The sequence below is a fragment of the Chroicocephalus ridibundus genome, chromosome 8 (assembly GCF_963924245.1).
Source record: "Chroicocephalus ridibundus chromosome 8, bChrRid1.1, whole genome shotgun sequence".
In the NCBI taxonomy this organism is placed as follows: Eukaryota; Metazoa; Chordata; class Aves; order Charadriiformes; family Laridae; genus Chroicocephalus; species Chroicocephalus ridibundus.
The window spans coordinates 7909788-7927751 of NC_086291.1; the positions used below are offsets into that span (position 1 = coordinate 7909788).

Here is a 17964-nt window from a genome sequence, read left to right on the forward strand (position 1 = left end):
GCTGTGATTTTTCATGGAAATGCAGAGGACTCTTATTGCTCAGAATCATCAGTTCTTTGATAAGGTCTTCCTTTAATTCCTCTTAGTTTCTTCAATTCTTTCTGAATTCTTCCTCTACTAGGTAAGAATAAGAATCACTTTGAACCAGTTCACACTGGAAAACACAACGTGACAGTTTGGGAGCCAACAAACGCCTCTGCCTTGTGTCCCCTTTAGGGACTGGGCACCAGTGATGCTCTTAGCTTACCAAATTACTTAAATTGAGATATTAAAGGAATATTTACATTCTTCTAAACTATTTAGCATCATAGCTTTTTTGTTTGTTTGATCATTTTCATGGTGTGGTAAGGAGGGATCTTGCGTAGTCACGGATCCCAACTTGACTGCAGTAGGTCCTGTCCATATGAATAACAAAAATGTGACACAACATAATACAGGAGATACATACAGGAGATAATACCAGTCATTGTAATGATGAAACACCTCCCATTGGGAGCAGCTGCCATCTCCCACTTAGGGTTTGGCGTTCTCCTTTGGGCTCTCGCCTCTAACAGGCAATACATAGCTTGTGGCGTAAATAGGTATCGTATAGATCGACAGCTTTCCAGAAATCAAAAAATCATGAGCTCTGAGATGAACACTTTTGAACATCAGCATTGTGGCCAGAGGTGGCCCATTTTGTTGTTAAAAAGTAAAAGCTGCACGTTCTCACAAAAACATATTGTTCCTAAACCTCAGGATTTACAAAGTTCTCCATAGCATGTCTGAGATCAGGAGCCGTGGTAGAGCACAGACTTAAGCTGTAATAAGTCTTAACCCTTTGGTTTTGAGACTTGGTAATATTTTAAGGTTTTTTTCCATAGATTTTTAAAGCTGCTATGTTTTAGTAATTGCCTGCTAGCAGCTTTTTTTAAGTAATATTAAATAAATTGCATTTTGTGATAAAATTACAAAAAAGTTATGCCAGCAGTGTATTTTAATATAATGAGTCACGTGGTAGGGAATGATAACGTTCTTCTTTGGGAAACTAAAGTGCTACGAACATGATAACTCTTCGCTCAGGTTATCTCGGAGTACACGTGGAGGGAGAACTGCTGTGCAGTGATCGGCAACCCCCCAAATTAACATCTTCATTTCACCGGAATAATTTTTCCTGTGTGCCACTCTTAACTAAGGAGTGAACTATGTCTAAAAATTAATACCCGTTCAATCTACATTTAAAAGATTAAAACATTTTTAATTTTTTTAGGGTTTGTTTCTGTATTGCCAAGCCATGGTCAGTGTCCATGTTTATTCTGTAGCTTTAATAACTGCTGGTTTCATTGCTAGCCAGTCATGAAAGATGTAAAGAAATGATGTTGTCTGCCAAAACTATTACTTTTCTTGATGAACTTTATTCTTGTAACTTTTGAGAATTTTTTTTAAATGGATTTTTCCTTCATAAAATGTTTTTTTTTGCCTTTCTCATACTTCTCCCTCCTTGAATATTTTTGTAATTTAAAAATAAAAGGACTAGTAGGGTGCCATTTGCCCTCCCCTTCTGGCAGCATTCCTGTTTCCACTTTTGGTTGGAGATCACAGTAATCCAGCGTGTTGTGGAAAACAGTTCTCCCTGGAGGGACATCTGGCTCTTTGATGCGCTCCACAGGCAGTTCTCTTGGCAGCTCTGGAGATGCCACTGAAAGATCTGGCACACTTCTGTTTAGATGAAAGCAAGCAAATCCCTTGTTAGTGATGTACAGAGTAAGATGCCGGTTGTTGCACCGAATTGTTTTGGTCCTACTCACATACTTCTGACAGTAAATATTAGCACAGAGGAGACTTTTATTTTTTTGCTGATATGAATGTGGAAGAAAGTAAAAAGGTCTGCAAGTACAGAATCCGTAAAGGCAGAAAAGGAAAAAAGAAAATTAGTGAAGTAATTGCAAAATCTATGAAGAGGCACGAAAAAAACTGAACAGGGATCATGAATGAAAATTTGATTCCTACCCATCTAGTATAATGAAAAGAAGAGAGATGTTATGAGTAATTGCTGAGCACTTACCACTGACCTGGCAAAGAGCACGCGTGTGAGTGAGTAATCGCTGGTGAACAGGAGGTACACGGGGTAGGTGTTGGAGATTGCTGTTGCTATCTTTTCATTCAGTGTTGCATCGTTTGACTACTTTCGCATTTTTGTTGGCTTTACTACGTTTTAGTTCAACAGACATGTGGTGTCTGTCTTGGTTCCAAAGGGCAGGATCTATTTTGATGGATCATGTTAGTGAAAAGAGTTTCTTGTGTGTCTTCGCTCTGCACCAAAGATACACGCTGATAACCACCAGATGGTTGTTCATCCCCCACGAACATCCTCATCGCAGCTGCCCATGCTGTGATCTGGACATTCATTATTCAAAGTTGGAAGTGCTGGGAAGACGAGTTGTTTCTCATTCCTCCCCCAAGAAAGACAAAGGCTGGCTGATGGCAGCGGTGGTAAATCTGTGGCATTCGGTTCAGAATTGGCTGCTGGTGTAACTGGTACATGAGCGAGCTGGACGCTCTCCCTGCGAGCTGAGCAGATTGCAACAGTGGCAGAGGAAGGGAGGTGATTCGAAAGAGCAGGGCAGATGGCACCAGGGGCTTTAAGAAGTGGCCCCAAGAAAAAAAACAACCGTTATGACGGGAGATGTTGGCATCTGGCATCTGTTCTGCTGTTCCTCAACCGGGAAAGTATGTGTACCCTTATAATAGCCCGGCATGACGTCCCATCTTCTGAAGCCGAGGAGTTGAAACCTATTCCCAGCCTTGATTATAGAGGACCCTGATGTAGCATAATCTGTTAGGTTCTAGGTAGTCAGTCAGAACTTCCATGTGTAAGAATTCACCTCTTGGAAACGTTATTTGGGAGATCTTTTAATGTACTGAAGTACCTACTTCATTCAGAATTCTCTGCATACAAAATCCAGACCTACAAAAGCATATTTTGAGACTGAGTTATGGATTAACTAAATACAGACTTGATTTAAAAAAAAAAAACCCAAAACCAAACACCCAAACCAACACCTTTGAGTCGTGCAATCGGTATTGTAATAGTCTCTTAGTTTCGTTCCTTCTAGCAGTATTCTCTACAGCACTCTACAGTTAATACTAATATTAACCTTGAGTTAAATATTTAGTTTTCACCTGAAACTTCAGTGCTTTTCTTCTGTGGTGCATTGAAGACTGTTAAACAGTTATAATACACAAGTTTCAGGAATTCAGTTCAATTGACCCCTGTCTTTATTACTTTCAGGAGTGAAACCTTGAACGCGCCTAAGTCATTTTGCCATGAAAGGCCACCATTGACTTCTGTGAGGCCAAGATTTCACTTACGTGTTCCCACCTTGAAAAGCAAAACTAAGAAAACCCATTATTTAGCTTAACAATTTATATGTCCAGACTTTATAGACACTTTATTTTATCTTTACCAAATAATATGTAGAGACATAGCTGTTTTTGATATAGCAGTCCCTATTTGGCATTTTTGACATTGTCTTTCTGGGTGGTAGTTCTGAATGGCAAAAGACGGGGAATCAAAGAGCCAAGGAAAGGTATTTGTCAGAAACAGTTATGGCTTTGAAATACTCACTGGCTACCCCTTCTCATTGCCTTCCATCCAGCTATGGCCATAGTTATACTACAAATTGTCTCTGAGGAGGGTGTTTGTTTTGGTTTTTTTTTTTTTTTATACTTAAGGTGCCTCGAACAAGCCCAATGTTGTACTCATCAGGCTTATCAATTTTTAGCCATTTTATTAGATACAATATCTATTGATTCAAAAAATGACAATTTTGAATCTTTTCAGTATCTTTAAGAAGAAATGACTTGGAGTGCTTGACATTTTAGTGCAGTTTGTCTTTTCAAATAGATTTGGCTTCTAATGCATGTGACAACAGGACTTTGCTCTTCAGTTAGAGCATACATTTCAGAGTAGTTGTTACCTAAAATATTATCATAAGGCATAAGAAAACACACGATTTAAGTTGCCTTTCATGAACATAATTAAGAATTAATAAGCCTTTACCAGTGGCTAGTCCTCAGAATTTCCACTGTTTTGCCTTTTGTGACCCGTGTTATTAAAAGTCCATTATTTTTACAGACTTTATTAAATTGGATCTTATTAAAGCATTCTATATTTGCATTTGGTCTTTCATAATTCATTATTATTATGACATTTACTTTTTACCATCAGATCTGAAAACATATCATAAGCTACCCTTTTCTCTTGAAAGAAATGCTAATTTCAAACAGTCCTCTAATGGAAGAGAAAAGCTTTATCAGTTTTTTCATTTATTCAAGATCGTGTTAAGAATACTAATGCTAGACTTCTGTATGCTAATATCTGAGAGCTTTTTTTGGTCAAAAGCTTAGAATTATTGTTTTTAGACCACACTGCTAAGTATGTCACTGGCAGGGCCCTAGTACAAAAGAAAATACAATTCTGAAGTACCACGTTTTAATTCTATGACTGATAAAAACAATTTCTTAATCTTTCATTGTTAAATAATGCTTTCACATGAAATCATACTAGTTTTATACTTCATCGTATTTACTAGATTATGGCTCTACTTAGTTTCTCTTTAGAAGTTTTTAACAATTGATTCAGCATGATTATTTAGGGGGGGTTAGTTTTGAATCGTAGCCTGCAGAATAGCGTAACAGGAAATAGAATTCTTCATGAAATAAATCACTGTCTCAACCAGTTACTAGTTGTTTTAATTTAGACAATCTGGGATCTATCATATTTGTAAATATTCTCACAATTCTCATAATCATAAAAAGGGAGAAAGAGCTCTAGAACTGAATGCAGAAGCCTAGATGCTGAACAGTAGATAACGCTCAGTTAAGCTGCTGAATTTAACATAATTTTCTTTTTTTAAATGAACTTCAAAAACACCTCTATAATGTTAACTTTTTTTTCCCCCCTGCATAGGTTTCTGACGATGTGCACTAGACACTTTGGGAGTGTCGTAGCCCAAACAATTCGAACTCAGAAGACAGACCAGTTTCCACTTTTCCTTATTATTATGGGAAAACGATCATCTAATGAAGTATTGAATGTAATACAAGGTACAGTTCTCGCTTTATGTTAGAAGTAGTTCTTACGTCAGTATTGAAACTGTTAGAAGACATCTTTGCTAACTGATTCTTTTTAAAGATATTCAGAATATGAGTTTATGGGGTTGCTCAGTCTGCAGAAAAGAAGGCTCCGAGGAGACCTTATAGTGGCCTCCCAGTATCTTAAGGGGGCCTACAAGAAAGCTGGGGAGGGACTTTTTAGGATGTCGGGTAACGGTAGGACTAGAGGGAATGGATTAAAACTAGAGATGGGTCGATTCAGACTGGACGTTAGGAAGAAGTTCTTCACCATGAGGGTGGTGAGACACTGGAACAGGTTGCCCAGAGAGGTGGTGGAAGCCCCATCCTTGGAAGTTTTTAAGGCCAGGCTGGATGGGGCTCTGAGCAATCTGATCTAGTGGGACGTGTCCCTGCCCATGGCAGGGGGGTTGGAACTAGATGATTTTTAAGGTCCCTTCCAACCCTAACAATTCTATGATTCACACAAGAAACTCAGTTGCCGTTCATAAATGTGTTGATTAACATACTGTTAGAGATTGAAGTTGCCATGATTGTCGTAGAATCATAGTTTAAGGGTTTTGTTTGGTTTGGTTTTTTTTTAAAGTAGAAGCTAAATCTCCTAAATAAGGAGCTACACTTAGTTTTCCAGATTTATATCCATATAAATTACTGATTTCCAAAAGATTTTGGCTGCACATTTTCGTAGTGCTGGAATGCATTTAGTTCCGCATGTTAACATGTGGACTCCTGTTGCGTGTAGTGGGCTAATATTTGAACATGAGTTGCTTTTTCAGACCTGCCTGCAGTGTTGGGACCTCAAATCGAGTCAGAATTTTAAGAGATTATATTAATCTCACATAAATGAAGCTTTCTGCCTTACATGAGCAGGTTTTTTCTGGCATAACCATTGCTCTGGTTTCACTGACAGCAAGATGACTTAGATGTGGAGCGATGCCCTTTGACTGCTGTTCTCAGTAACTCTTCAAATTAAAATACATCAAAGAATGGCTGCCTCTCGTTTCTTCTGCTTTCTTCACAAGTTTGCCTTCATGACAATGTGTCCTCATTTATTTATTGCTTATATCTAGCAATCTTTAGTCTAATCTCCTTATTTTCCTGAGGAAACTCAGCCTGTGTTTTGCAGACAGCATTACTGTTTCTTTCTGCATATGAGTTTAACCATTTTCTTGAGGAATCTGCAGTGCTTCTTCCTATGGCCAAAATTGTGAATTTTGCATGGATTTTTGTCTCCTTAGGGCAATGTACAGCACAACAGTAATTCATGGTACTTCTGAGAGTTAAAAAACTTATTTTGTACAAATAACCTTATAAATAGATTTTTTTTCTTGTTTTCATAACCCTGCAGCATAGTTCAGCATGTGTATAACTTTAGGCACCCGTGTTATCCCACTGAAGTCAGTGGTGCTTACTGGCTTAAATTACTTAACTGTTTTAGCAACTTGGTGCCCCAACGTCGTAATATCATGCAGCTTTATATTATAAAATAATCCAAATTATCTCATTGCATTCATTAGGTTTAAATGATTTCTCAGGTTTTCTGCAAACAATCTTTTGAACTAAACTAAACTAAACCGATCGTCTGTTGCAGCCTTACTTAAATTTATCTTTTACCAAAAATCAAACGTGCTGTGCTTTGTATTTTCCCATGAAGTGGAACACTGGTATCTTTTAACAATATGCCCTGGAGTGAATGGTAGTCTCTGAAGTCATGCGTGTTGTAGCACGCGGGAGAGCATTTTCTGCTAAGGTAGCAAATGCTAGAAACAGGAACAGTGAGGGTCTTTCAGGGCTGGGCGAGAAGGCATGTTTACAGAAGAGACACAACAATATAGAACCCTAAGTCCCAGTGGCGTTTACTGAAATGCAGACTGTCTAAGTTTGCTTTCGATTTTTATTTTTTCCTGGGTTTGGAAACTATGGGGGCAGTTTTGTTTTCTTTAGTGGTACTGTGGCTTCTGGTTAGTTTACTTCTTTTAAAATTTTGACCAACATCACCAATATAAAGCTAGCTTTTGTTGGTATCGTTCTGCCAATGTCCAAAGACTGTTTACGTTGGCAGATGTTAAGAGTTTCTAGTTTTAGACCAATTCTCACGGTCTAAGACCTTTTAACTACTATGACAAGTGGCTCTAATGGGTAGTCTAAGTCTTGAGTTTAAGCAGAGAAAACAAAGACTGAGTGCATCTTGGTAGGAAATTAAACAAATCTTTTAGTCTTCCTGAAGACTGGAGGCACATTGGTAGAAAAATGTGAGGAGGTGTCTCTCTTCCTATGCACGTGCTGTATTTCTTGATATATGCACAGACGACTTACTTTTCTGCTATTATTAGCTTTACAGATTTTATCAGAAGTAAATACACTGAAGAGAATATATTATAATACTTGGAAGTTTTACTACTAGTTATACCTGAATAAAAATGCGTGTGCGCATACATCCTTTTGATCACTGTATTCTGGGATTTTTACATTTTTTTTTAACAAATCCACTTCAGTGCTGCCGCCAACATCCTACCTTTTGTTACCCGACTAAGCAATTGCCTCAGTCTCCCTGATTTTACCTGGGAATTCTAAAACTGTAAAATCAATTTCATGTCAGGGAACTCCAGACATAGGAAAGGTTATAAACCTTTCCTCTAACCTCAGTGATTAAAAGAAATTCCATGCAAGCACAAAAGCAATTGTTCAGATTTGAACGACCTAAAATTTTAGCCTATGATCAACATTTGTTTGTGAAAACAATTTTGGATTTTCAATTAAAAGGCAAACTAAAAGCATTGTGTTGAGATATTTGCATTTTCTACTCTGTCTTTTTCTTTTTAAAGTCTGGCTATTTCTTATGGATTAATTCTAAAATGACTTCTTTTTTTGTTTAATAACTTTAATGATATGAAGTTCAGCTATCTTCCTTTGTTGCTAGGTAACACAACAGTGGATGAGCTAATGATGAGGCTGATGGCTGCGATGGAGATCTTCAGTGCCCAGCAGCAGGAAGACATAAAGGATGAGGTGAGCGTTGGAAGTTACTGTGGATACCTACTGGCTTCCACAAATCACTGGGCGTGCAAAATTAACCAGATGTTTCTTTAGCCAGTGAAGTCAGGTATGATGAGTTTTAGCGTCTCTTCCGTCATCAGAGATTAAAAGTTCTAAGTCTCCTTTGTGTATTTATTTGGGTGTCTCAAAAAAACTCCTCCTAATTGGTTAACTGTCATTTTCAGTTTGTTTCCTTTTTCTGAATATTAGTCATGAGTAACTGGTTACATTTACAGTGGTATTATAGAGCTTAATATACTCATACAAGGAAACGACAATCGGATTTTTTCCCAATGACCAGCTTCAAGTCATAGGTAGAAAACAAAAATAGGTTGATATGTCTTAAACGTGTACATTTAAAAGGGGATTGACAAGGAGCCTTAACCAGAACTACGCCAGTACTGAATCACCATTCAGAACAACGCAGAATGGGTAAGTGATGACAGGACTTTTCGAAACCGCTGTTTCAATTACAGAGAAGTAGACACAGTGAGGTATACAGTTGAGAGATGTTTATCTGTTACTCTATAAATTGAGAGTGACATTTTGAAGTAATGAAGTACTTAGTAAGGAATTTATAATAATAGGTGTGTTGCCATTCAAGATTATTCTTATCCTGTTGTATAGACATTGATTGACAATAATTCACTAAACACATTTTTCACATTTAAATCTTGTATCTCATTAGTACGAGATTTACTGATTATGGTTGTAATAATACGAAGGCACGGTATCTGCACAATATCTGTGGTTCATTTTTTTCTTCTTTATTTATGCTACCTGTAATTCATTGGTAAAGAAATTGACTTTAGTTTTGTTAATACTGAACACAAATTTTAATATGAGGATTACAACAAAAATCCAAGGCACAATATAATTGAATTTTTTATTGCATTTTAAGAGGAATATGTCGGGTATGGGGAAGGGGGGGTTTAATGTTTAATGCTTTAATAAGAAGGTAAAATTCACATCACAGATGAGTTCCAAGAAAGGTTCAGAACTGGAAACTATAAAAGCTGATAGAAAGGAAGGAAACAGAAGGAAAGAAAAGCATATAAAGGCAGGGAGATAAGAGCAGATAAAGGATAGGAGAAAGAACCAGAAATAGGAGTGGAATAGAGAACAGGAGACCAGAACAGTTGTCCAGAGTGGGGGAGATCAGTATTTAGGAAAGAAGGTGGTGGCGGGCAGGTGAGACAGAGATAGACCCATCCTAGGAGGATAAAACCAGGTGGCTTTACAGCTGAGAAAAATCTGGGTGTAAGGGAGACAAAGCTTAAAGACAGAGAACACTTAGTGGCCTTGAGGCCATGAACGGGGAAGTGGCTTCTGCACCTGGAGCTGCTGTGGGTCCTTCCCTGAGTGGCCAAGAGCAGTGACAGTCCAGTAACGTATGTCCCTACAGCGGTGGCATGGATGACTCCTGACTTCTTATGCGAGGTGCTCTGCTTACTCTAATTGCGTAGGGAGAATGGAAAATTAATTTTTATACATTCCTCTAAAATCTACCTTTGTCCAAGTCTTCTGTAGTTTTTTCTCGTATTTCCTTTTGGTTTTCTGTCACTTGAGAGCACCACTGACATTTCTTCCCCAATGGGAGTTTTTTTCTAAGACGCTTTGACATTCAGAAAACTAATGGAAAATTTCATAAACTTTGGGGGCAGGTTTCCAGATGCTATGGGTTCTACACACAAATAGGATATTTACTTATACCTTGGCTCCACTTGTTACAAGCACACCAAAAAGGTGATCTCACACGCTTTCGCCTTTGAAGCAGGAAGTTTAAAAATAAAAAAATAACCTCGCTTTATGAAATTATTATTCCAGAGAGGGAGTATTTGACAAGCAGTCTGTACCCAATGGAGGGCTTTAGCTTGGAAAAAAATAATATTGTCTTTTTGTGGTTTGCTGCATAACATGTAGCTTTCTTGTAAGTCTTGTACTTGACAACTTCAAGTGTTCAAACATCAACACCTTTTCTTTTTTTAAGATCTTACTGCAGTTGGTGCCATTTTTCCCCAAATATTACAATAGCAAACAGGATACAGAGTCCGGTTTCCGTTACTGTTTTCTTAATAGCAACAATAAATCATTGTAAAACCACAAGAAGATAAGCAGAAAACTCTTTTGTGTTTTAAAAAAGAGGAGTCATCTATACAGCTTTGCTGTAAACAGAAGTGTGTGTGAGGGACAAATACAACTGGATACGCCTGTAAATAACACCATGAAATCGCTAATGAGTTGGTGTATGCAGCTGAACTTCTCCACTTTGGATTTTTAACTCGCATGCACATGAAAGCTTCCAACACAGCTATTGCATGATTCCGTTCAGCAGAGCATGTTTTGCAGTGCCCTCTGATGGTTATTTCAGTGCAGGGTGACTATTACCACTGCCAGCTCATGGTACAGGTGTTCCCCGTGACGCTGGCTGTAGCTGTTCAGGCATCCCTGTACCGTCAGCTCCCTGTCACCCATCATCAGCTGATGGTGCAGGCAGGATGCTCACAACAGCGTCACCGGCTTGTCTCACCTGAGCAAAGTGAGTCACTTCATTAGCTGGTGGTAATAGTATGTTAAATAGTATAGTTAAATCCTGTGCTTTTGTGTCCACGTATTAGTAAAATTTACTGGTGTAGCCTCATAAATCTTTAATCAGGCAAATTTGGGGCGTATTTCTGCAATGTCAAGGGCTAAAATACTGGCATTTAACCAGCAATTGGATTTAATTTTTAGATTTGTGTATTGTGTTTGATTAAGCTGCTTCTTACGTAATCTCCAAAACCTTACAAAAATTGAGATGCCTATGTGTACTCATAGTAATCCAACATACCTGTCTGGACGTATGGTGGTGTGTAATTTAGGCAACCATTTTCTCTCCCAAGCTTTCTGAAAGGGAGATCAATCTGCTGTCCCGTTCTTTGCCCTGCCCCTCCAAGGCTTCTGAGTCAACCGTGAACCACTGGCCCTGCTGCTTGTCACCTGTCAGCTGTGTTGACCAGATGATATTTGGGAAACTTCCTGCCTCTTTTGGGACCATGCTGTTGACAAGCCATTGTAGATGCAAGGTCTAGCTGTCGTGCTGCCTGTTTTTATAAATTTGCGACTTAAATTGCCATAGTAACAAGCCACAAATAATAAAGTACGATCAGCAGCGTACTGACGTTGTGCTCACGTGGCGCTTCTGATTAGAAGTGGCCAATGGGTAATTAAATGGTGGGTTCGATGGCATCAACAGCAGCAGGGCCCGTTGGCCAGGATACTGTCCCTACCCTTGCCAGTGCACTCGGGTCGAGGGTCTGAAGTCCAGCCTCAGGCTGTCCATGCAGAATTGCTCTGAGGCTACGCTAATGATTTCATACACCTAATGGACACGTTTTCCTTTTCTAACCACACCTGCTCCTCTGGCCCACACTGCAGAGGTTCATGCCTCAGCTGCTGTTCAGGCAGTGGGACTGGGGAGTTGTGCAAAGAGGAAATAAACGCCACTGGGGAGTTCGTCCCGCGAGCGAAAGAGGGTATCTCGGAGCTGGGACAACCGGCCCGTGTTCATCAAGGTGTGAACTGAGATTTTTCGGGGACTGACTTTGAAATGAGCACCTAGTATCAGTTCCTCTTAAGTGTCAGTGCCTGGTGCCAGACTTAGGAAAACAATAATTGTAAAATATTGTACGCCCTGGAATGTCCATTTTTAAACACCCTGTTAGCTTGTTTACTTTAATTGGATAGTTAAATAATCATCTCGGCGTGGCGTGATGGGCCCAAATAGATCCGAGTTAGTTCCTTTGTGAGATTAATGTGAAGAGATCCGTGATTAAATCCTGGCATTACAGCGCAGCACACCTGTTCTGGGCCAATCCTAAGCATTTTTTCTCTATTGCCCGAGGAGGAGGCTTCTCAAAGGATTACAGTAACAGTTTTTGACAAGCTTATACAGGGTGGAGTTTCCATGTAATGACAGGGCTCATTTGATGATGTCTCAGTAATGCATTCTTTTTATTTTTGCTGTCAACATTTATTACTGTAGAAGCATTGACTGTTACACAGCTGGTCCAACTTGTCCACATTTAAGTAACAGTAGGTCTCTCGTCGTGTTTATTTTTGTCGTTACGCAACACTAGCGCTCCTGCTCTCGGATTAGACCTCAAGGTGGAATTGTAATACCCACAGTTGCTTCAATTGGTATTTGTAAAAACAAGAAGGTTTTTAAAACCTTCAATTCACTTTAAACTATGTCTGCTGACACACTGTTTTCTTACATGTAAAAGAGAGATACTTAAGAATTTTTAAACTGGAAAAACTGTTTTAAAGAGACTCTGCAGATGAGCTGTAGGAGAATGTAGACCTGCAGAGTCACCATCTTTGCTCTCTGATCTCAGGTGACATCTCTTCTTCCTAGGTACTGCGACAGCGTGAGGAAAACGTAGCTCCTTCCTGACCAACATCTGGAGCGGGGTTAAAAAAAATATGTAAAAGAAAATAAAAACTCCAAACTAGCAACACAAATTCACCTTTTTTCCGTGCCACAGCTCTTTGTAGAAGTGTGCTTGCGTGTCCGTCCCAGCACTCTCTTGTATTAGCTGGGCCTTTACTGGCCAAGTGTTATTTTCATAACTTTGCAGTAAGGAGCCTGGTATCACCCTGTCTTCCTCCTCTTCTGCCTCCCTGATGACAAATGTGTAAGAGGTTTCCTTCTTTTTTCTTTTTCTTTTTTTTTTTTATATATAATTTAATGGTTTTAGCTTCCGACACCTTTTCTCTTTCTTCTTCCAAAGTTATATCTCACAGCCACAAAGGAAGCTAAAGAGGATCGGTCCTGGTGCATATTCTCCTGATCTGTGGTCTGTTTGTCTTTTCCTCCTTCAGATGGGTCGCTTTTCTCCCCTCCTCACCTGCAGTTGTGCTCTCCAGTTAGAGGATGGCCCAAGTGCTTCCATCTGCCGTGTAGGAGACCTCTGCGATTTCTGTTTAGGCACTGGAGCTCACGTTAAAATCGGTAGAAATTAGGCATCTGAGCAGCTTTGATAATCTGTGTTCCATCTAACACTGTCATGTGTATCATGGTATGTAGTATTTGCACAACAGGAGGTTAGGAGAATAAATACATGAAATTCATTAAATTGCAAAGCACAAAAGCATTCTGGTGCTGACAGTCATCTAACGAAGATTGTGATTTAACCCCTCAAAAAAATCCAATTAGCACATCTACTAATGATTACTAGTTATAACTAATTAAACTACAGTAATCAAAATTTATTTGATTAACTTTTCCAATTTTGTATGTGTAATATGATAGCACCCCAAACGATGGGTTTCCCATTGTGCACTTCACTGCACTGACACACCAGCAGACGCCAGTGCCGCCTTCGAGAGTTTACGGCGTATTTTGAACTTTGACAAAATGCAAGGTAACGACAGAGGAAAGAAAGAAAGAAGATAAAAATGACAATATCTTTCGTTCATGTGGCTTTTCGGCTGTACGCGTTGATGGCTCCACGCAGTGAATATTCGCTTAGTTTGCCTTAGTGAAGCGCAGCTTTCCCTGCTGCACAGCCCAGGTGGGCAGGTGTTGTAGCAGGACTGGCTGGCTGATTTCCCATGGAAAGTCACTGCAGGGCTGCTTCTGGAAGGCTTTGGGTTTTGTTTTCTTTTTCTCACTTCAGGTAATTCCCAAAAATCAATACCTGGAACTGGGCTTTCAGCCTTCAGTATAGAAGAGGCAGGTTCTGCGTTGTTCTGCTTCCCCACCTGCGGTTCTGCCACCGCCGAAACTCTCATTTGCTTTGTCTTCATCGTTCTCGTATGCCCAACGCGTTCTGTGTACACTTTTTTCTTCTATATATTCCCCATCGTGTATGTTTAAGTTATACAATGTGCAAGTCTGTCATCTTAGTCAGTCAAATTAATGCCTTTCTCGCACCGGTTTGTTTGGACAAAGGGGTGTTTCTCTTTAACGCTCCCATGGATAGCCTTAAGCACTTGCAGATTTTAATTTCAGGAGTGGTTCAGTGAAATGAACTGTCTTTCAGATAAGCATTCAGCATTTGTAAATACACTCTTTTTTTCTTTCTTTCTTTCTTTCTTGTAACAGCCATTTACTCACTGATGCTCTGAGAAGTATCTTCTGGCCGTGGTTATCTTCTCAAGGTCCCTCTCATCTGGCTTTACTTCACAGTAAAACTGATCTCAAAGGCCAATGGGGAATAAAGTATAACACGTCTCCCTGAGACAAACCAGGTGCAAAGCTGATTCCTGGGGTTAAATCATTAAATCAACGGAAACAACAACAGTAAATAAATAAATAAAAAAAAAGCCCAGAAGGGCCAACGGTGACTTTTCCATCAGAATAACCCATCCAAAAAGCCGAATGTATTGTGTATTTTTTTCCCTGTGTAATCTGCCGGAAAAGGGAGCATTGCTGTCCTAAATGCAATCAGGAATCCCCTTTTTTCATCATCCCGCATCTGAAAATGCCTGCTATTAGGTGCTGCAGGGGTGACTTGAAGAAACAGTTTAGGGAATAATTATTGGAGAGAGTATCCCAAATTTCTTCTTATCCTTATCTGTAAGTTTTTCTTAGTTTTGTAGCTCTGGGGGTTTTATCTGGTTCATTGTAACTGTCTCATGAATATAAGCGTTTACTATTTTTGTTATGACTTTGCAATATGCATGATAGCAAAGAAAATTCATAGCTGAAGAATATCTTCTGTGGATAAATGTAATTTTTTTGTTTTTAAATATCAATTTCCCATTGAATGAATCATTGTATTGTCAAAATGAGGGAGCAGAGATCTGTGACTTTTTCCCTTCAAGGAGCAAAGGAGAGTTGTCTCCTCATCTGGTGCCCAGACCCCCTGGGATGTGGATGCTTCGCATTCGCACCAGCCTTGGGTCGCTGCTGTGGAATCCAGAAATGCTGAGTGTAAACCCCGGTTCTGATGGGGGCTTTTTAAGTGACCTGGGATAAGACGTTTCCTGTTCACGCCTTGCTTTCTTGAAAAAGGAAGGTGGCAGTTTGACCTTCATTGCAAAAGTATTGTGGAGATGCATTTGCTGATGTTCCAGGCGATGCTGCAATTTATGTAGGGTTTAACAATAAAGTTGTCAGCTACTTCACGTTTTATTAATGGATAATGCTTATGGCAATTTTTTTTATCAATTGTTAGAGGTCTAACTGTTCCCTTTTTCTTCATGTATTCTTGTTAGGGCAATGAAAGATTCTCTGCAAAATATTTTCTTCTGCTTTTTCTGTCACAATTATGAATCTTCTTTTGTTGCTTTTGGTAAACTTGAGTCATCCTCGTACTCCGTATGCTTTCTCTGGAGGAAGAGATTACTAAAATAACAGCCTGCATTACAAGAGCTGCAGTATGTCATGTTTAAAATTTGTCTAAGGTGTAACTCTGAACCAGAGAGTACTGTAATTTTGCCATAACCTCCGCAGAGGAGGTGGGTCCTGTAGAGCGTGAGCAGCATTAACAAAACACAGGAGAGACATTTCAGAGGATTTCATCTGCTTCTTACATAAAGAAATCTGGATTCCAGATTCGGTTTGAAGGTCTGTTTCAGTAAGAACGGTATTGTTTCAATGCGGTGTAAAGCTCAGTGGCACGGTCATTTCCTTTTAGCTGTGGCTCACATATTTCTGTGAGGACCGGGCAGTCATGCGTAGTAATGCTTCACATTCCTGACATCTTTTTCATAATCCACTTTTAGGATGATGATAACTGTGATGAATAGGGAGGAAAGAAATCGTTTTTTTTTTTTTTTTTTTTTTTAAGCGCCTGGAATTCATGTTTAGATTCTTGTGATAGAATCTATAGTGTCAGTATTTTTTGCAGTTGTCATCCAGATTATATAAATTAAACCAATTCAAAAACTTGTATAGTAAAGCTCCCTGTAGGTAAATGAATCCTGTGCTCATCACCAGTAACTTTTAATAACTTCATTGAGTTTTCTAGACAGTTTGTAAAATGCAAAATAAAATCTAGTAGTCAATTTCTTATAACTCTGATTAGTATGTATTTTTGGAGTGAGTTTTTAGTAATTTTTATAATTTTTATATTTTTTACTTTTTGAGGGTTGCTTTTGGTTTGCATTTGTTTGGGTTGTTTTGGGGGGTTTTTTTTGTAAGCTAAAGTGACTATATGTTAATTGTTAGCTATCTTTGATGAAGGAAATAGCCTGTAGTTGCAATAGTTGCATCTGAGCTTTCAGTTTTCTCTTGGGCATTACTGGACTTGTGTGACATTTGAAATTCAGTTAGCGTGTGATATATGAAGTTGCAAAACGTGAAAGTTAAATAGGTTCTCTCTGAAACAATTCTGAACGTTGTTTTTTTTTAAATGCGTGTTCTCTCACAGATTGCCTGAAGTCACATTCTTTTAGTAGGTTGGTTCGGGAAGATAGTGATGGTTCTCACCATTTTGAGATTTAAATTTGTGGTGTGCTTATGGAAAGTCTCAGTACAGATAGTACAAATCTCTTTCCTTTACTGTTACACTCCATCTGTGAGAAGAGTTGGGAAAACTTCTGTGTATTCAAGAAGCTTTCCTCATTTTTGGATAACATAAAAAGTGGAGCTCTTTATTTTTTTCCACATCCCTTCTTCTCAGAAATGGAATGTTAATGTAGGGTAGTTTCTGCTGTCAGGTTTGAGTTAATTTTTGTAGGTATCCCATGAACATAGCACATAAAAACTTACTAATGTCCAGAGAAGCCAGGAAGGGAATGGGTTATTCAGTGGTTATTGTCCTTTTCACATTTTGCAAGAATTACTTCTACTCGTGTCTTAGCTCTGCTGAACAAAGTGATGGTTTCTCTGTCTTCTGTGAATGAAATTTAGGACACACTGATTGTAGACTTATCTTGGGTCCTGTTTCTGTAAGGAAGAAGAGTTTCCTCTAAAAAGATCTTGTTACTTTCCAACTGGAGGTTGTATACCTTTTCCTGCGATTTGTCCTTTCCTCTTGTGGTCGCATGCTACTTTAGAGCTTTTTAACCACTAGAGTTAACCACCATTAGAGTTTTGTTTGAGGAACATCTTGGCATGTTTGCATGACATGGTGGTAACAGCTAATGTGTGCTCCTCCCATTTAGATTGAGTTTTTGCCAAGTGGTGAAGATTTGGGGAGAGAATTGATCACTTGGCAAAACGATGCCATTATGTGAAATAAACCTTGCAGGTGAATGAAAAAATTAACATAATTCTTCAAAAAACATTAGGAAGTAGACTTTAATTTCTATGAAACACAGGGGACAGATTACCCCAGTGCGAGTGCTGTGTGTTACTGGTGACTACAGGTGACCGCGCTGAGCCCGCCAGCAGTCTCACGGCCAAATCTTATTGATTTTTGTAGGGAGCAGTGCAGCTTCTGCAGGGCTCTGGGGGGATTATGGGATGTAAGAGGAGTGAGCGCAGGGGAGCAGCCGCTGTCTCTGGCTCCAGAGGCAGAGTATGAAGCTATTGATTGTACACTTTGCTTTATCAGACATCACCCCGGTGCAGTTATCCCAGCTTTCAGGGATATCCGCATCTTGATCTTCCACCATATGGAATGATGGTGGAATGACGTCTCGTTTTGTCGTTTGAATATTTTTAGTAAAACCTCATTTATTTTTTTATGCTGTGATAATTAATAAGATACTTTGCGAGGTTTGCTAGCTTGAAGTTGGCGTGCTAACCTCATGTTTCCTGTCTGCCTGCATCTGTACATTTTTGGCACTTTAGAACGGTGCTACTTTCCCATCTTTGTCTAATATTCAACACAACATGAATTGGGGTCTCTGGATGATGTTTGATAGTCATGACCGGAT

General features: G+C 39.2%; 1 protein-coding gene across 1 annotated transcript in view; it reads left to right on the forward strand.

The window, feature by feature from the left end:
- FAF1 (Fas associated factor 1) overlaps positions 1-17964 on the forward strand; it is a 172839-nt gene that overhangs the window by 132970 nt on the left and 21905 nt on the right. The window contains exons 14-15 of the mRNA XM_063343133.1: positions 4952-5088; positions 8036-8124. Coding sequence (XP_063199203.1) covers positions 4952-5088; positions 8036-8124 — 226 coding nt within the window. The remainder of the gene's footprint in view (positions 1-4951; positions 5089-8035; positions 8125-17964) is intronic.